Source organism: Amphiura filiformis, chromosome 16 (genome assembly GCF_039555335.1).
Source record: "Amphiura filiformis chromosome 16, Afil_fr2py, whole genome shotgun sequence".
Classification (NCBI taxonomy): Eukaryota; Metazoa; Echinodermata; class Ophiuroidea; order Amphilepidida; family Amphiuridae; genus Amphiura; species Amphiura filiformis.
In genome coordinates, this window is record NC_092643.1 from 34,677,430 (window position 1) to 34,697,240 (window position 19,811).

At 34.8% G+C, this 19,811-nt stretch overlaps 1 protein-coding gene across 1 annotated transcript in view; it reads left to right on the forward strand.

Annotated features, from left to right (window-relative positions):
• Nucleotides 1-19,811, forward strand: part of LOC140135911 (uncharacterized) — a 232,440-nt gene that overhangs the window by 24,806 nt on the left and 187,823 nt on the right. The window contains exons 16-27 of the mRNA XM_072157581.1: nt 355-606; nt 1,061-1,312; nt 2,360-2,605; nt 5,155-5,406; nt 5,985-6,236; nt 6,978-7,229; nt 7,861-8,112; nt 11,838-12,089; nt 13,223-13,474; nt 15,263-15,514; nt 16,275-16,529; nt 19,162-19,419. Coding sequence (XP_072013682.1) covers nt 355-606; nt 1,061-1,312; nt 2,360-2,605; nt 5,155-5,406; nt 5,985-6,236; nt 6,978-7,229; nt 7,861-8,112; nt 11,838-12,089; nt 13,223-13,474; nt 15,263-15,514; nt 16,275-16,529; nt 19,162-19,419 — 3,027 coding nt within the window. The remainder of the gene's footprint in view (nt 1-354; nt 607-1,060; nt 1,313-2,359; nt 2,606-5,154; nt 5,407-5,984; nt 6,237-6,977; nt 7,230-7,860; nt 8,113-11,837; nt 12,090-13,222; nt 13,475-15,262; nt 15,515-16,274; nt 16,530-19,161; nt 19,420-19,811) is intronic.

Below are 19,811 nucleotides of genomic sequence, written 5' to 3' on the forward strand. Positions count from 1 at the left end.
TGATTGCATAACTGAAAGTTTTTAACCATAACTTTTGCAATAGAAATCAAACAGATTGAAAATGTAGATTATCCTGACTTTGAAGGGCTTTGAAATGATCTGTGCAGATTATTTCAACTACTTGCTGCAGCTGTAAAACATTACTGCTAACAATTCTGGATGTGAAAGTGGACCTGTTTCTTCATTGCCAATATGCTGCCTAATAATCCTTTTTGCCTTAAATGTTAAAACCTGGATGAACAAAAACAAATAGGGTACAATGTAGAGCTTCTTGGTTTTTCATGGGTAGAATTTTCTTTGGTAGCTGCAAATTTTGCTTATGTGTTATATAATCATGTCCAATCGACTTTTCAGTTTTGTCAGTTGACTCGGATGCTCCTATAGTCAGTGGTTGTCCAAACTCAGCCATTTATCCAGTGCCATTTGGAACATCATCTCGCTCTGTGACTTGGATCGAACCCACTGCATTTGACAATTCGGGTGAACAACCCACTGTTACAAGATCTCATCTACCTGGACAAACCTTCCCTGTTGGTACAACTTCAGTGACTTATACTTTTACTGATTCTTCAGGGAATCAAGCGCAGTGTTCATTTAGTATCAATGGTAATTCAAGTTGACATTATTCAAATAAATCGACTAAGTTGTATCAAAATGGTTGTTCTCTGCCCACATCTCTAACATGTAATGACATATTTTGGCAAAATTCACAGCTCAGTCAGATCATTAGTATTTTAATTATTTTCTTGCAAATTATGTGCATGTTGGTAACAATCATTTTGATACAGCCTGTATATTTCTAGCTCTATATTCAGATTAATAGGCCACATGTAAAAATTGTGATCAGTATACAAAGCTATATTGTTCTTTGTATACTATTGTAGCTGTCTGCATGTAAAATATTTGGAAAAGTGTTGTGTTCCTTGCTTATTGGGATAACATAATGTATAATTTATATCTTCATAGTTTTATTTCTAGGATGAAATGTATTAATGAATATGTAGTAATGAATACACACCCATACTTTGTATTCATTATCAGTGCTGTTGCTTTTATCCAGTCAATGTAGTGGATACAATCCCTCCTGTAATCAGAGGCTGTCCTCAACCGGTGACAGCCACAGTAGCCTTTGGAACACCATCAACTCAGGTATCCTGGATACCACCCACAGCTACAGATGATAGTGGAGCAGTACCAACATGTACAAGCACTCATAACCCAGGCGACACATTCCCAGTCGGGGTGGCACAGGTGACAACTGTGTGCTCTGATGCATCTAGGAACCAAGCAACATGTTCATTCACTGTTACCGGTAATTATTGCAGCTCTCAATACCAGCAGCAAGCAGCAGCATTTAAAGATGGCAAATTGCATAGGTTCTAATAGGAATATCTCTCTGGGAATGCTGTGGAATTATCTATAAATACTCTTTGTGTTGATTTGTAGTGATGTGAAATTTGTTTCTTATGCAAGAAAAACAAAAAGGCAAATACCTTTTAAACAGCAGTATTTGATACTAACAAATTGTTTCCTATAGTGAGTATTCTGAAGTGGGAATGGGAAAGTTTTCTTTGCAATAGTGTGTAACTTAACAAATCTTACTGCAAACAACTTCTTACTTTCTGTAGTTTTTCTTATAAATATTCTTTGAAGAATGTGCAGCTTACCAGTTATTATAATAGTTATAATAGGCAATATATAAAAGTGGTTTTCATGCAGGAACAACAATTGCTTCGTGAATTTTGCAGCATGGTTGATTTTTTACGCTTTCTTGACATCAATATGGTGCTTCCTTTACTCTAAACTTGTGCCATCTTTCGTATCTAGCAACTGTTTGTTTATATGAAATTAAAAAAAATATTCTTAAGCATTGCATTTCAAGAACAATACCAGAATTGCATCTTATGCAATCTTTTGTATCTAGCTACTTCTTTCTTTGTGGAATTCGAAAAATAGTGCTCTTTAAAGCATTTCATTTCCTTTGTTGTACATATTTTAAGCAATGTGTTATTGATTCAATATCTGCTCACAAATCTTGAACATAACATGTTTGAGTGCACTTTACTAATATAATAGTTTCTACTAAGATACCACATTTGGGTTTTCCCTATAGCGCTATATGTGTCCCAATATGTACCAATGGTTCTTTTCTATCAAATAGTCGCTACCTATTGGCGCATCGGTAGCGCTATAAGACAAACTGACAATGGTGTCTTAAGATTCTCCTGTGTACTAATATAATACCATTTCTATGCTTCCCCAGGTATCTATCTTGACAGCATTTTGGCTCGTTCTAACCTAACCCACCATGTTATTAGCATCATTAACATTCATTTTATGTTCCCTTACTTCTGTATAGTGGTAGCAGTAGACAACACGCCTCCTGTGATCAGAAACTGTCCCCAGTCAGCCACCTATACGGTACCACTAGGAACCTTGCGGTTACCAGTCAACTGGGTGGAACCAACATATTTTGATGAGAGCACGGTTAATATTTTGCAATCTCATCGTCCTGGTGATAACTTCCCGGTTGGTTTCACAGAAGTCATTTACATTTTTACTGACTCAGCAGGGAATGAAGCATTTTGTAGATTTGATGTTACTGGTAAATGTGGTTTTATTTTATTTATAGCAACAGCCGCCGCACTATATCATTGTATATAGCAAACTGTAATTGAAAGTAAAGCTGCTTGAAAGAACCTGTGAATTGATGCTTGCTTTAAAATATGCCATGTTTAAGTCTGAATTAGCAATGTTAAATTAGGGTCAGCATTAGCAAAAATATAGCTGAAAACAAAGCTGCTTGAAAGAACATGTGAATTGATGCTTGCTTTGAAATATGCAATACTTAAGTCTGAATCAGCAATGTTAAATTAGGGTCAGCCTTTGCAAGAATATAGCTGAAAACAAAGTTGCTTGAAAGAACCTGTGAAGTGATGCTTGCTTTAAAATATGCAATATTTAAGTCTGAATCAGCAATGTTGAATTAGGGTCAGCAGTAACAAGAACTACAGCAACAGCAAAATATTGCTGAAAACAAAGCTGCTTGAAAGAACCTGTGAACTGATGCTTGCTTTAAAATATGCAATATTTAAGTCTGAATCAGCAATGTTAAATTAGGGTCAGCCTTAGCAAGAATATAGCTGAAAACAAAGTTGCTTGAAAGAACCTGTGAAGTGATGCTTACTTTAAAATATGCAATATTTAAGTCTGAATCAGCAATGTTGAATTAGGGTCAGCAGTAACAAGAACTACAGCAACAGCAAAATATTGCTGAAAACAAAGCTGCTTGAAAGAACCTGTGAACTGATGCTTGCTTTAAAATATGCAATATTTAAGTCTGAATCAGCAATGTTAAATAAGGGTCAGCCTTAGCAAGAATATAGCTGAAAACAAAGTTGCTTGAAAGAACCTGTGAAGTGATGCTTGCTTTAAAATATGCAATATTTAAGTCTGAATCAGCAATGTTAAATTAGGGTCAGCCTTTGCAAGAATATAGCTGAAAACAAAGTTGCTTGAAAGAACCTGTGAAGTGATGCTTGCTTTAAAATATGCAATATTTAAGTCTGAATCAGCAATGTTGAATTAGGGTCAGCAGTAACAAGAACTACAGCAACAGCAAAATATTGCTGAAAACAAAGCTGCTTGAAAGAACCTGTGAACTGATGCTTGCTCTCAAATATGCAATGTTTAAGTCTGAATCAGCAATGTTGAATTAGGGTCAGCAGTAGCAAGCAAGAACAACAGCATCAGCAAAATATTGCTGAAAACAAAGCTGCTTGAAAGAACCTGTGAACTGATGCTTGCTTCAAAATATGCAGTGTTTCAGTCTGAATCAGCAATGTTATATTATGATCAGCAGAAGCAAGAACTACAGCTTCAGCATCAGCAAAATATTGCTGAAAACAAAGCTGCTTGAAAGAACCTGTAAAGTGATGCTTGCTTTAAAATATGCAATGTTTGAGTCTGAATCAGGGATGTTAAGTAGGATCCGCAGTAGCAAGAACTACAGCAACAGCATCAGCAAAATATTGCTGAAAACAGCTGCTTGAAAGAACCTGTGAAGTGATGCTTGCTTTAAAATATGCAATATTTAAGTCTGAATCAGCAATGTTGAATTAGGGTCAGCCTTTGCAAGAATATAGCTGAAAACAAAGTTGCTTGAAAGAACCTGTGAAGTGATGCTTGCTTTAAAATATGCAATATTTAAGTCTGAATCAGCAATGTTGAATTAGGGTCAGCAGTAACAAGAACTACAGCAACAGCAAAATATTGCTGAAAACAAAGCTGCTTGAAAGAACCTGTGAACTGATGCTTGCTCTAAAATATGCAATGTTTAAGTCTGAATCAGCAATGTTGAATTAGGGTCAGCAGTAGCAAGCAAGAACAACAGCATCAGCAAAATATTGCTGAAAACAAAGCTGCTTGAAAGAATCTGTGAACTGATTGCTTGCTTTCAAATATGCAATATTTAAGTCTGAATTGGCAATGTTACATTAGGGTCAGCAGTAGCAAGAACTACAGCAACAGCATCAGCAAAATATAGCTGAAAACAAAGCTGCTTGAAAGAATCTGTGAACTGATGTTTGTTTTAAAATATAGTGTGCAAGATGTAGGGCACATAGCATTTTCTCAACAACATGCATCTAAATGTTGCTATTGGTGTAGTCTAGTTCTTTCTAACAATAGTTTTTATGTTGAAAATAAGACCAGGGTTTATGCTAACAACTGCAAATATGAATTTTTCCAATACTGCTGAAAAACTGATACTGCTGAACTTAGCTTTAGATGTTACAAAATGTCTGGCATAGCATCAAAGAAAATGACTCTTGCTGACCAAACATGCTGCAAGCGAGTGAAGAGTCTGCTGTGTGAATGCATATTCGAATCAGCATCTGACCAATCACACACATTCTACCATTTGATATGCATATTTGCATCAGCATCTGACCAATCACACACATTCTACCATTTGATATGCATATTTGCATCAGCATCTGACCAATCACACACATTCTACCATTTGATATGCATATTTGAATCAGCATCTGACCAATCAGACACATTCTACCACTTGATATGCATATTTGAATCAGCATCTGACCAATTATACACATTCTACCATTTGATAGTTTTGCATTTCTCTTTGTACAGTCATTAGTATAGATACAACACCACCTACGATAATGGGCTGCCCACAATCAGCCACTTACACAGTGGAGTTAGGAACACCATCTAGGACAGTCACCTGGACAGAGCCAATGGCTACAGACAACGCAGGTGGTCAACCCTCGGTGGTGAGGTCACATCAACCCGGAAGTACTTTCCCTGTTGGGACAACTCAGGTCTCTTATACATTTACTGACCAGTCGCAAAATACGGCGACATGTTCATTTGCTGTGATAGGTAAATCTGCATTGAAAGGGGATTATCTTCAATTACTATGGTATTATTTTGGCCTTTTGTGTGTAAAATATTCAGTTGGGTTTTAGGTTTGTGAGTTTATATGATGATATTGAATAAAAATTGTAACTATTTTAGTCAATTTATGAATGCGCCAAAATCTCCCCTTGCTTTTATGATGCACTTTTATTCAAATATTGTGTAGTTAAAAAGAAATAAAAATATTAGCAATGAAAGTGACAAAGGTAAAAGATATCAACTTTGAACAAAATCAAACTAGGATTGTTGTAATAGATGAATATCATGCACTGATCACTGTCTCCTGAATGACATAATATAGTCCTGAGGCTTTTAATTGTCATATATTTTTTTGGCAAAAGTTTATGTAACAGCCTGCTCAAACCAGCTAGCTGTAGAGTGTGCACACTGGTAACCTTATACCCTATCTGAAAAGAATCTAAATATCATGTACTAATCACTGTCTCCTGAATGACATAGTCCAGAGGCTTGTCATATTTTCTTTGCAAAAGTTTATGTAACATCCTGCTTAAACCAGCTAGCACCATTTCCTTTATATCCAGTCAATGCAGTCGATACCATTGCACCTGTCATAAGCCAGTGTCCTCGATCAGTCTCATACTCCATACCACTGGGAACGATATCTCGCATAGCAACATGGACCGAGCCTACTGCTACAGACAACTCTGGTCAACAGCCATCTTTGCTCCAAAGTCACCGGCCTGGTGACCTGTTTTTGCTTGGATCAACACAAGTGTGCTATATCTTCTCTGATGGGGCGAATAATCAAGAAAGATGCTGTTTCATGATCACTGGTAAATCCAATTCCATTTCAAGATGATTGATATCACTTCATTATACATTATAAAATGGACAAGCCATATTGCCAGATATATGAAACAAAAATATTATATGCAAGCCACCTAGTTCAGTAGCCAAAAATAACAGAAGTAGGGAGAAGCTCAATGATGTGATGAATAAGAGATCTAATAACTACTGATAGCAGATAGGATACAAAGTGATAGCAATATATACGCTATTCCATGACATGACCTTAATCTTCCATACAGGGAGTGTGAATTTCAATTGGGGTTACCTGAATGGCTGATTCCATTTGAAATTTATACCCCTGTGTGGGAGATTAAAATCATGTCTTTAATAGGTGTATGGATTTCATCTGGAATAGCCAAATCAATAATTTGAGAGTTGTGGGGCAACATGTGGGAAACAAGCTCGGGGAAAAAAAGGTTGCCGGCAAACATTACAGATAGCAACAATGTTTAATTGAGAAAGGAATTTAATTATCTTTGTGTTTGATGAGGTCATATTGGAAGTGGGTTTTTTCTGTGTCCTTAAATTTTAAGTTAGTGAATAGTTAGGCTGTTAAGAACAGTTATGCTGTGAAATTTTCAAAATATAGAATTTGCACTTATACAAAAAACTACCAACCGTCAGAAGATCATTGTCATATAGGTGTACAGATGATGACGGGTGGTTTAAAGAATGTTGGCAATTACAGGTGTTAACTTATTCTTGGTATCAATGGATTCTTTCAGTCATAGCTATCGACACAGATGCTCCTATCATCAGCGGATGTCCAGGCTCAGCTAGTTATCCAGTGGCATTTGGAACACCATCTCGTTCTGTGACTTGGATTGAACCCACTGCCTTTGATAACTCGGGTGGAGAACCCAATGTTGTAAAGTCACACGAACCTGGACAAATCTTCTTTGTTGGTACAACCCAAGTGACTTATACTTTCACTGATAATTCAGCGAATCAAGCTCAGTGCTCATTTACTGTTACTGGTAATTAGTGATTTCTCTTCGTTTGTGTCTAAATAAAACCCATACTTTTGGCTCCTGGCTTATGCTTTATTTAAATGTATCCCAGAAAGAAATACAGAAGTGCAAATTATCACAATTCCTCTTGGACTTTAACCCCCTGGATACTACTGGTCATCTAACAGTATTTCTGATTGGTTGATAACTTGAAATGCTCATTTTAATTGCCAATTATGACTAGGCTTTAAACTATTGATGGTCAAACTTGCATTTGCAGATGATCTTATAAATACCCTCCTTGATTGGTTCAAAATTGAACACAATATTCATATTGGCCAATCGGCAGGTAGTTCTCATAGGGTTAAGTGACTAAAAATGGTATGGTAACCAGAAGACTTACGTTTTTCCTAAAATACAATCAAGAGAAAAATTTAATCATATTTTTAAATATATACTAATTTTTGTTATTTTTTTAATTAATTAATGCTGATCTTTTAGAAAAACAATTGAATATGACGAAGGAAAAGGGATATTGAAATAAATTTTTAGTAGTTTTTATTATTTTGCTCTTCTTGTTCCCTACAATTACTGAATTAATTTCAAAACTATTATTTGATGTTTAATATTCATACCTTAACTTGTTATATCATTATAGTGGCTATAGTCGATTCCATTCCTCCAGTAGTAAGAAATTGTCCTCAGCCAATTTTCAGCACTGTGCCCCTTGGAACACCAACGCAAATAATCACATGGATCGAACCTACAGCCACAGATGACAGTGGAGTTGAACCCACAGTCATGCAGTCACACCGGCCTGGGGAGAGTTTCATGATAGGGGTCAGCCAGGTCTCGTACACTTTCAGTGACTCCTCAGGAAATCAAGCAACATGTTCATTCGCCATTACTGGTAAACACAAGTTTTGTCTCTGCAAGCAGCTGCAGTTGATAGCCAAAATATGCAAGGAATGCTGAGCACATGAATAACAACTAGTCACATTCTTTTTGCACAAATTTTGAGGAGTAGTCTCACTACTATATAGTTCAAGCTTAGAAAGCAGGATTGCGATTCCTGCAGGTTGCCGTGTACATGGATGAAACCAGCTGGAGTTATCCATCTTCAAAATGCTATAAATTACTAACCACAGTGCATTTGGGAATGTTTAGTATATATAAAATGAAATATATTGGTTTTATGCAAAGGATAAGCAATCTTTCCTAGCAGTACTTTAAATTTTAGTTTTCTTTCTCCTGTTCTGGTTGTATTGTTTTTGCTCTTTTTCTTTGATGATATAAGCACTTTTATGAAGCAGCAATTGGTTTTATGCAAAGAATAAGCAATATTTCTTAGCAGTACTTTAAATTTAGTTTTCTTTCTCCTCTTCTGATTGTGTTGTTTTTGCTCTTTTTCGGTGATGATATAAGCACTTTTATGAAGCAGCAATTGGTTTTATGCAAAGAATAAGCAATATTTCTTAGCAGTACTTTAAATTTAGTTTTCTTTCTCCTCTTCTGATTGTGTTGTTTTTGCTCTTTTTCGGTGATGATATAAGCACTTTTATGAAGCAGCAATTGGTTTTATGCAAAAGAATAAGCAATATTTCCTAGCAGTACTTTAAATTTTAGTTTTCTTTCTTCTGTTCTGGTTGTATTGTTTTTGCTCTTTTTCTTTTATTATATAAGCACTTTTATGAAGCAGCAATTGGTTTTATGCAAAGGATAAGCAATATTTCTTAGCAGTACTTTAAATTTAGTTTTCTTTCTTCTGTTCTGGTTGTATTGTTTTTGCTCATTTTCTTTGATGATATAAGCACTTTTATGAAGCAGCAATTGTTTTTTGCAAAGAATAAGCAATATTTCCTAGCAGTACTTTAAATTTTAGTTTTCTTTCTTCTGTTCTGGTTGTATTGTTTTTCCTCTTTTTCTTTGATGATATAAGCACTTTTATGAAGCAGCAATTGGTTTTATGCAAAGAATAAGCAATATTTCCTAGCAGTACTTTAAATTTACTTTTCTTTCTTCTGTTCTGATTGTGTTGTTTTTGCTCTTTTTCGGTGATGATATAAGCACTTTTATGAAGCAGCAATTGGTTTTATGCAAAGAATAAGCAATATTTCCTAGCAGTACTTTAAATTTACTTTTCTTTCTTCTGTTCTGATTGTATTGTTTTTGCTCTTTTTCGGTGATGATATAAGCACTTTTATGAAGCAGCAGCATCTGCAGTTTTATTGTTTATTCAGTTTTTATTTTTGCATTTGTTGGAAATGTTTCTTGTTATATGATTCTTAGTATGCAAATGAGGGAAGCTTGGATATCTTTTCTTCAAAAGCTTGACAGTTCTAAACTTGTCCTATGCAAAGATTAAGCATTCTTTCTAGCAGTACTTTGACTTTTCTTCCTTCTGTTCTGGTTGTATTGTTTGTGCTCTTTTTCTTTGATGATATAAGCACTTTTATGAAGCAGCTGCATCTGTAGTTTTATTATTTCATTTCTATTATTGCAATCTGTTGGAAATTTTTCTTGTTATATGATTCTTAGTATGCAAATGAGGGAAGCTGGATACCTTTTCTTCAAAAAGCTTGACAGTTCTAAACTTGTCCTATGCAAAGGATAAGCAATCTTCCTTAGCAGTACTTGTGACTTTTCTTTCTTCTGTTCTGGTTGTATTGTTTGTGCTCTTTTTCTTTGATGATATAAGCACTTTTATGAAGCAGCAGCATCTGTAGTTTTATTGTTTATTTTGTTTTTATTGCATCTGTTGCAAATTGTTCTGGTAATAAGATTCTTATTATGCAAATGAGGGAAGCTGGATATCTTTTCTTCAAAAAGCTGTGAAAGTATGTTTCTTTTCTTCTGTGTGATGATTTTAGCAATGGTAAAATTATTGTTTCTTTTAAGTGCAGGATATTTTTGCTGAGGTTCAATGCAGTTTATGCAGTAGAAACTTTGCTGTAAAATGTTCAATTTATTCTAATAAATACCTAACAATAAATTTTTGCTAACCACCTTTTTGAAATGCATGAAATGACTTTTTAATTGCTAACAAACTTTTAATGGGCATAAATGGGGATTTTTGTTTGTACTTGAAGCTTAATATAATATGAAGAATGATATTGTATAGTAGAATTAGATAATAAGACTAAGATGGGTATGTGGATGTAAAACAACTTGATAATTTTGTAGACTTCAAATATCTTTGTACTAACCATGCTAACAGGTGTGTGTACTTTCTTTTCTGTATTGTAAACATAGCAATGTAGATATATGCATTTTATCACCAATTTTCTACCTGTTAATAACTATTATAATAACAGCATTTCTTTTTTCTTATGAAAGTGTATAATTATAATGTTGACAATAATATTATGACTGACTGAATGTTTGTGTAAGTATTCTGCATTTAACAATATTAACAGCATATATTTCTTCAAGCATTGGGCTATTCCAGTTGAAATTCACACTACCCCTGTGGAAGATTTTAGAAATATCTTTCACAGGGGGAGTATATTTTTCAAATGTAATTGGTCAGGGTTAATCATTTTGAAACCCATACTCCCCCGTATTATGGCTTTACCAATATCTTCCACGACTGGAGTGAGTATTTCAAATGGAAGTTACCCAAATGTTGATTCTATTTGAAACTCATACTCCCTCTGTGGAAGACTTTAGATACATCTTCCACATGGGGTAGTATGGATTTTAAATGGAATAGCCCATTGCAGTGTGTATCTGATGCAGCATAGATGAAGACATAATTAAAAACTTATTTCTTATCTTTTCTTGTGCTGAGTTATCATTTACAAAACAAAATGATGCATTTGAAAAAACAAATGCACTCTTTAGTTGAGGGAAAATGGCGTAATAACAATAATATTCATACTTTTATTCTAAGGTGTAGCAGACTTACGAGGCATATTGTAAACCTTCACAGGTAGTGCTTCGCAAGACATAGTACAACATGTAGTATTTTCTTCAATAACAAGTATTGCAATAGTTTACAGTATGTTTATTTTATGCAACCATTGCTTGGTTTCTAATGCTAGATTATGCGCAAAGTTCTTAATATATTTCTTAATATATTGCTGTTAAGAACTTTGACATGGTATTGTATGTTCCTTTGTAATGTAGTTCAGGTAGGAATATCTTCAATCAGGCCAATCTTAATTCAATAGTTCACCTCAAAGCCCCCGCACGCTTTGGTAAAATAGTCTGCTTTTTGCCTGTTATTCAGTTTTTTTCCACTGTTTTTTTTCTTCAAAATCCACCACACAAAAATCTTGCATCTGACATTGCCAGATGTCAAAATAGCCTAAATTATAAATCACAATAAAATTCTTCATCTTGACCACAGTGTAATCTTCTTGAGAGATGAAAAGTTGGTCTATTCTTGTCATAAAGCTCGTCCCACAGATAAAAAAATGTTAAAAATAAAATCTAAAAAAAAACCCGCATTTCGCATTAGGTTTTTTAACTTGGAAAGGGCTTTGAGAGGAACTATTAATTTAAGATGGCCTTACATGGCTAATGTCAAAAGCTATACTTTGACAGCATGGTGGAGGATCCAATAAACATAAAGGAATATCAATTTTTATTTTAAAATAATCACATCATCTGAAAATGTCTTGATTTTTACAGTAACACCAGTGGACACCATTGCACCAATTATCAATGGTTGTCCAGACTCAGCAACTTACAGTGTTTCGTTTGGAGTATCATCTCGCATTGTGACTTGGATTGAACCCACAGCTATTGATAACTCGGGTGGACAACCCACTGTTACACAAACGCATCAACCCCGGCAAAGCTTCCCTGTTGGTATAACCCCAGTGACTTACACATTTACTGATTCGTCTCAGAATCAAGCAAGATGTTCATTTACTATAACTGGTAATTAAGAGTAAATAGTTATCAAAATACTGTGAAAAAATTATTTGTGGCAGTTAGAATATTGAAAGTTTGGTGATGTAAAATGACCAGGGTGTATCTTTTTCAGCCAGTCATCAATAAAAGTTACCGCCAGATAAGAACATCAGACAAGATCTAATACCTGTCTGACTTACTAGAACCTAATTGAGTGGGCCTAGTTGATATCAGTCAGTCAGGCATGTTATTTAGCACCAAAGTAACCAGCAAAGCAAAGTACAAAGTACTTCCAATAATTATTGTTAGAGTAGAAAATCATCTTCAAAAGTATATTAAAATTTGAGTAGCGTAGAAGTATAAATTTGCTTTCTATATATTAAAACACTTGAAAGTTAGTTTAACTGATTATTATAAACAATATGTGTGTTTGAAAGTTTCAAATTAACCCTCTGAGCACTACCTGCCAATCTAACATTGCCTCTGATTGGTCAATTACATGATATCTTCATTTTAATCACCAATCAGAATGGAGTTCACCCCAATTTTTTTTGCTGCATGGTGAAATTATTGTAACAATGTTGATTGATTGGTGCAATTGATAATGAAAACTCCTTTTTGACCAATAGGCAGGTAGTTCTCATAGGGTTAAAACAAACATGTAGACATTGCCTGAATTGCAACATAACTTGCAATAGCAAAAAATGCATTTGGGGTAGAGTTTCTATTATGTTAAGGGTATTTGTAGGGTTGGTTTATAGTTTATATCCAAATGACAAATTTATGGAGGACTGTTCAATTAAAGATATATCCAGTTGGTATTTAATCATTACTTTTGTTTAAAAAAAATAATCTTTGTAAATTTTTTTCATATGTGACACGATCTGGTCCATGGGGGCCAAAGGCGGCAAATTTGAAACTGAGATAAAGGCAAAAATATGGAGTAAAAAAACAATTAAATACATAAGAAAATAGACATCAAAAAACTTTGGAACCAAGTATGCTAGACCTTTGGTATTTTCAGTAAATGATAGCCTATTGTATGTATAATGTAATAAGTACAGTAACTCAATTTTCAAAAATGCCTCCTTTGGCCCCCATGGACCAGATCGTGTCACATATGTAAATTTCCTGATTTACAATTCTTCCACTTTGTGCAGTGAATCAAGTTGATAACAGCCCACCAGTGATCATAGGATGTCCCCGATCTACATCATACACAATACCATTGGGCACAACTTCTAGAATTGTGTCTTGGATACCACCAACAGCTAATGATGATAGTGGGGTAGTACCTACTTGTACAGGCTCCCATAATCCTGGCCAAAGTTTCCCAATTGGGATAACACAAGTCATGTATGGGTGTACTGACTTGGCTGGGAATCAAGCAACTTGCACATTCGCCATCACTGGTAAATATTATGTTATCTTATGGCAGTGCATGAATTCAGTAGCAGCATTTACTGGATGCTGTGTACGTAGCATGGTTGTTGGAGCTTAGTTGTCTATTTTCTATAAATATGTCTTTAAACTCTGTCATATTTGCTCTGCAAGCAGCAGTAATATGAAAAATTATGTGGTGTATTACCGGCAAATGGAAAAGCATTGCAAAATTGTGGTTGTTGGATCTTTGCTTCAGTGTGGTATTCAAGCTAGGAGTATTTCTTGAGCTGAGTAAAATATCTGTAGCTCTTTTAAGAATTACTGGTTTCAATATTTAACTTATAGCAAAAGCAAACGGTAGTCAAAAAAGCACTTCACAGTTATAATTCTTCCTGTGCTCAAATATGCGGGCAAACTCAGGATGTTGGATCTCTCTTTCTTTTATTATATGCAGAGCTCTATTTCTATCTTCTAAATTTGCAGGAGCAAAAGCCAATAGCAGTAGACCAAAATGTAGAATACTGTAACTTTGCAAATGAAATGTATTCATAATCTTGGGTTCTTGGATCTTTGTTTCTGATATGAAATGCTGAGCATTGTATAATTTATAGTAGCAAAAGCAAATAGCATTAGAAAAAATATGTAGAAAACTATAACCCTGCAAATGAAGCGCATTGCTAAACTTCTTGGAGCTGTTTCCTATACTGTATTTTTTTAAATTTGATTTGCTGGAGTAAAAGCAAATTAGCAGCAGAAAATATATAGAATACTATAACCCTGCAAGTGAAATGTTTTGCAAAACTTGGTTTGTTGGAGCTGTTTCGCATATTGTATGCAGAGCTGTATTTTTTTAAAATGTAATTTGCAGGAGTAAAAGCCAATTAGCAGCAGAAATATATATAGAATACTATAACCCCGCAAATGAAATGTATTGCAAAACTTGGGTTGCTGGATCTTTGTTTCTTTATTTAATTCGCAGGAGCAATATAAAATTTCAAATAGAGAGCAATATGTAGTGTAATATGTTGCAGCAAGTGAAATGCATTGGCAAACTTGGGTTGTGGGGTTTCTTTATAGTTGTATGCAAAGTTCTTTTCCTGTTTTTAAGTTGCAGAAGCATCAGCAAAAAGCATTGTGTACTCTTTATTTAGGTTGCAGGAGCAAGAAGCAAATAGCAGTAGAAAACAATATGTAGAATCTTCTAGCAAAATAAGAATGCATTGGTAATCTCGGGTTGTTGGTCTTTGTTTCTGGTGTTATATGCTGAACAGTTTGTAATTTGCAGAGGCAAAAGCAAATCCCAGCAAATAAAAAGTATATATATCCCAGCAAATGCATTGCCAAACTCTGATTTTGTGTCGGTGCTGTTTCCCATACTGTATGCAGAGCTGTATATCTTTGATTTGCAGGAGCAAAAGCAATTTAGCAGCAGTCAAAATATGCAGAATACTCAAACCCTGCAGGTGAAATGCATTGCAAAACTTACTGGAGATTTGTTTCCAATGTTCTATGCAGAGCTCTGTTTCTTTATTTCTCTATATGCAGGAGATAAATTTTCAAATAGAAAGCAATTATATAGTGTATTATCTTCCAGCAAATGAAATGCATTGGCAAACTTTGGTTGTTGGGTTTCTCCTTTATATGTCTATTATTAGTCTATTGTAAATTGCCAATGTCTCTACAGGACGCATGTAAAGTTCTTCTTCCAAAGGAGCCACTATGAAATGTTCCTGGATACTGCTCTGGATACTAACATAAGCTATAATGAATTTATATGTTACTACTTTGAGGGCTTAACTTACATTTTTATCCCACAGTTGAAGCAGTCGATTTTGACCCACCTGTGATAACCAACTGTCCCGAATCAAGCATGTACTCCGTACCGATCGGCACATCATCTCGAATTGTCTCATGGATAGAACCAATTGCAGTGGACAACTCCGGTGGTCAGCCACTGGTCAGTCAGTCTCATCAGTCTGGACAAAGCTTCCCTGTTGGGTCATCACAGGTTGAATATAGGTTCACTGATAATGCAGGGAACACAGCAACATGTGCTTTTGTCATTACCGGTAATTCCGCAGTGATTTTGGTTAAGGGGGTACTACACCCCTGGCCAATTTTGTGCCTATTTTTGCATTTTTCTCAAACATTAAAGCGCATTGGTGACAAGTAAGATATGTATATTATAGGGGCAAGGACTACAACTACTGTACTGAAAATTCAGCAACTCAAAAGCAAGTGGTTATTGATTTATTGATAAAATATTGGTTTTCCCTCATTTTTGACTGTAACTCCACAACTGTTGCATCATGCTCAAATAAAATTTCCAGTGCAGTAGTTGTAGTCCTTGCCCTATAATATACATATCTTACTTGTCACCAATGCGCTATAATTTTTGAGAAAAATGCAAAAATAGGCACAAAACTGGGCAGGGGTGTAGTACCCCCTTAAGACCATTATATATTTCATTCTTTTGTCTGTTTGTTTATTATCTTTATTGTGTATAGAAATATTTGTAGTTATAACTTTGTGTGAACCTTTATTGTTTATTTCATTTTCAAGTAAATAAGCTTTTAAAATTTCTTGCGTAAATGATCAACAAATTTGTGTACTGTTTACTAACAAAAGAAAAATGTATTTTATTGTTGGTGTTGAATCATCATTATTACTCTTACTGTGCTGTATTGCTGTGTGTTGACTATTCAAAGCACACTGGCAAGATACGAAAGTAGTTGAGTACATTACCCCCTCTTCTCAAATAAATGCATGACCATTGGAACCATCTACCTTGTTAATTGACACCCCTTATAATTGCACTTCTCTACACAGTCAGCACAGTGGATTCCAATCCACCTGTTGTGGTTAGTTGCCCTCAACCTATCATGAGGTCAACATCTGTATCCGGATCCGGTTGTCTACCGGTCAATTGGATTCCTCCAACAGCTACTGATGACAGTGGCTTCCCACCAGAGCTATTACAGTCGCATCGACCTGGTGATGAATTTTGCGTTGGGGTCGAGCAAGTCCAGTATCAGTTCAGTGATGGAGCTGGAAATGTTGCACGTTGCAGTTTCACAGTGACTGGTAAACTTGACGGAAAATTTTAATAAAAGTCTTGCATGGGAATGTGCGGATAGATGGTAGAAATTGGAAGAAAAAGCAGCGCAGTTTGTAGCTATAGTTTTTGGTTTCTTGGTAGCTGGGATTTATGTTCTTTGAAAAAAATGTACATATATTCTGATCAACTGCTGTATTACCTCATTTTATTTAGCTGTCGTTGTTTATTTGAAAATTATTGCAGGGTTTGAAAGGATACTAATAAAATATAATTTTTGTATAATTTCTTTTAAATCTGTGTATTTTGTTATTTGAAAATAACTTGCTCAAAATATACTGACTAAATCTTTTCTATGGTGATGTTTGTTATTATAAAATTTAACAATAGATTTAATATAGTAACTGTTGAACTATCTGCAATTATGAACTTGAAGCTAACATGCATGTTTATAAAATGTCTCTCTTCTCGCCAAATGTCTCCTTTCTAGCTCTAGCCTAGCCATGCTGGTATTGATGCATGGTATTATAGCTTAAACCTACTTCTTTATTTATGTTTTTTTTTTTTCGTTTAAAATAAGTACAACAGTCCTCACAATGAGATGAACCACTAAGTTTTGAGCTATACTTAAACATTACAATATATGCCAAGTTCAGTGAAATAACCCCATGAATGTGTATGATGTTTGCGTGTCCAAGTTTTATGAGCTTAAATGGGCTATTTCAGACAAAACTCAGACATACGCATACACACCCCCACACACCCCACCCACATACTGTAAATGTAACAAAGGTACCTGTATTCTGGTGAAAAGGGACACTTTGATATGCTTTCTTTTGTAATCCAAACTTACATGTATATACTCTTTGTTGCAGAAAACATTTCTTCTTGGGAAAAAAGGCCCCTTTGCACTATTATTTTCAGTTTTGTTAGGCTGAAAATTTTGCAAACCTTCAAAGGGCTGGTTTCTTTTCTTTATGTAGATGCATGAAAAGATATTCCCAATAGTCAAGAAAACTGTTCCAATTGAAAGCCATTGGAAGTATTTCAGATGAATTCCCAACAGCTATAGAAGATATATTGAAATTTAGAAAATATAGTAGGTGGAATGTGCAAAAATGGAAATTCCATTGTTGGAATTACCCTCATTCGTCATCTGCTATGGAATCGTGTTAAGGAATCAGGGATGTGAGAGTTCCTCTTTTCAGCTGATTTCCTCTTTTTGTTGCCCAAATTTACGTATTTTCTTTTCTTTTCATCCCATATTTGGCAATTTTGCCTCAGTTTTGCACTGTTTTTCAGCTTTTTTGAGTAATTTTCCTCATTTTTGGTTTGTGGCCTCTCACTTCCCTGAGGAATGTAGTCTTTTTTATGTGTCATCCTTTTGAATTAGCTGTGTTTCATCATTTTATCTGTTAATTCATTTTAATTAAATATTGGAAAATAGGTTTTAAATCAACCGATAGAAAGAGGTATAAGGGCTTTACCCCTCCCTTTTAAAACAATTAATTTGGAAAATTTTCTCTTTTTAGACCAAAAATTAGGGATTTTCTTTTATTTTCCCCCTATGATTTTCACCCCCTAAACACACAAACAAATTGCCTGTGTTTTTGAAACTGCTTCCACAACTGAAATGAATTCATCTGAAATCGCTTATTGCATAGTGTATATTTTGTGTGGAGTTAGGACATGTATGAAAACTAAATATTGTTATATTTATGACTTTTGTTTGCATATTATATTTACAATTTGTTTCCTGTAAAGAAATGGCTATATTGCAGAAGATATCCCAAAGCTTAAGGATATTATCCTACCAAGCTGCTGTATATATATTATTGCATGCTCATATATTTTATTTGTTTTTGCAGGACTGAAAGTATTTTTTTCTTTGTTTCCATTTTATTGTCTTTAATCTATCACTAACAAGTTGCTAACAAATAATAAAAAAATATAGAAAGTGGTCAAAAATAAAGTGATCTAATAGATATCAATTGTGCAATTTTGTGGAATTCCACCCCATGCAACTCTAGGAATATCAGAAATTTGGGCTATTCTAGTTGAAATCAATACACCCCTATAGAAGACATGACCTTTAATCTTCCACACAGGGAGTGAGAATTTCAAATTGTACCTGAATGGGTGACTCCATTTGAAATCTTCAATCCCTGTGTGGAGGATTAAGGTCATGTCTTCCATAGGGGGTGTATGGATTTCAACTGGAATAGCTCAATAAAGTCATCCCTGAATCACAGGGGAGGATGTTTATCTGTCAGCATACCTCAGATTCCTGTCTACAAGCATATATGTATCGAAACAAGGGCTTTTTTGACGAAAGAGACGAAAGGCTAACACCCTTCACAAAACATTTGGAGTTTGAGCAACTATATTACTGTACAGATTGCTGTACGAACATGTACTATTATAAGACCAACCTATTGTAATGTTTTGTGGAGGGTGTCTGCCTTTCGTCCCCAAAACCCCTTGTTTATAGGCATATATGCTTGTAGACTTGATTCTACTGTATATGTTTACTTCATACTATTGATGAGATCAAATTTGTATGTATAGAAATAATACAAACAATTCATCTCGACATGAAATTATTTCACATTTAAATCTCACTTTAAATAACACATCATATGGTATGTTTGATTTCAACAGTCTCTGCAACAGACAACGTTCCACCAGTTGTGACATTCTGTCCCCCGTCGCAGACCTTCAACACCTTACCTGGAGCAGGAGGTATCAGTGTCACCTGGCAAGAACCACAGGCAGTAGACAACTCTGGAATAACTCCTACGGTGACCCAAACTCACAATTCTGGCAATTTCTTCAGCGTTGGGAATACAAATGTTATATACATATTTACCGATAATGCTGGAAACCAGGCTCGCTGTGAATTCTTTGTGACTGTGACCGGTAAGATGCTGTACTGTAAGCTTATATATAATGAGACTTTGTTTGATTTTAAATCATACAGAATTCTTGCAAATGAATATCTTTAGCTTTACATTTTTACATGTTTACAAAACAAAAAAATATGCAAATTTCTTTTTTTGACTTTTTAGCTTTTGACTCTTTAGCTACCAATTGATAATTCTTTTTCTGTTTGTTGTGATATTTCATTTCTTTGTTTATCTCATTTTCTTTTCTGGAATTACTAAGACTTACTCAATTCTAAATTTGCTAGTCTAGATTTTGTGATGATGTTTAACCCCATGAGAACTACCTGCCGATTGGCCAAAAAGAAGTTTTCATTATCAATTGGCCCAATCAGCAACATTGTTAGAATAATTTCACCATGCCAAAAA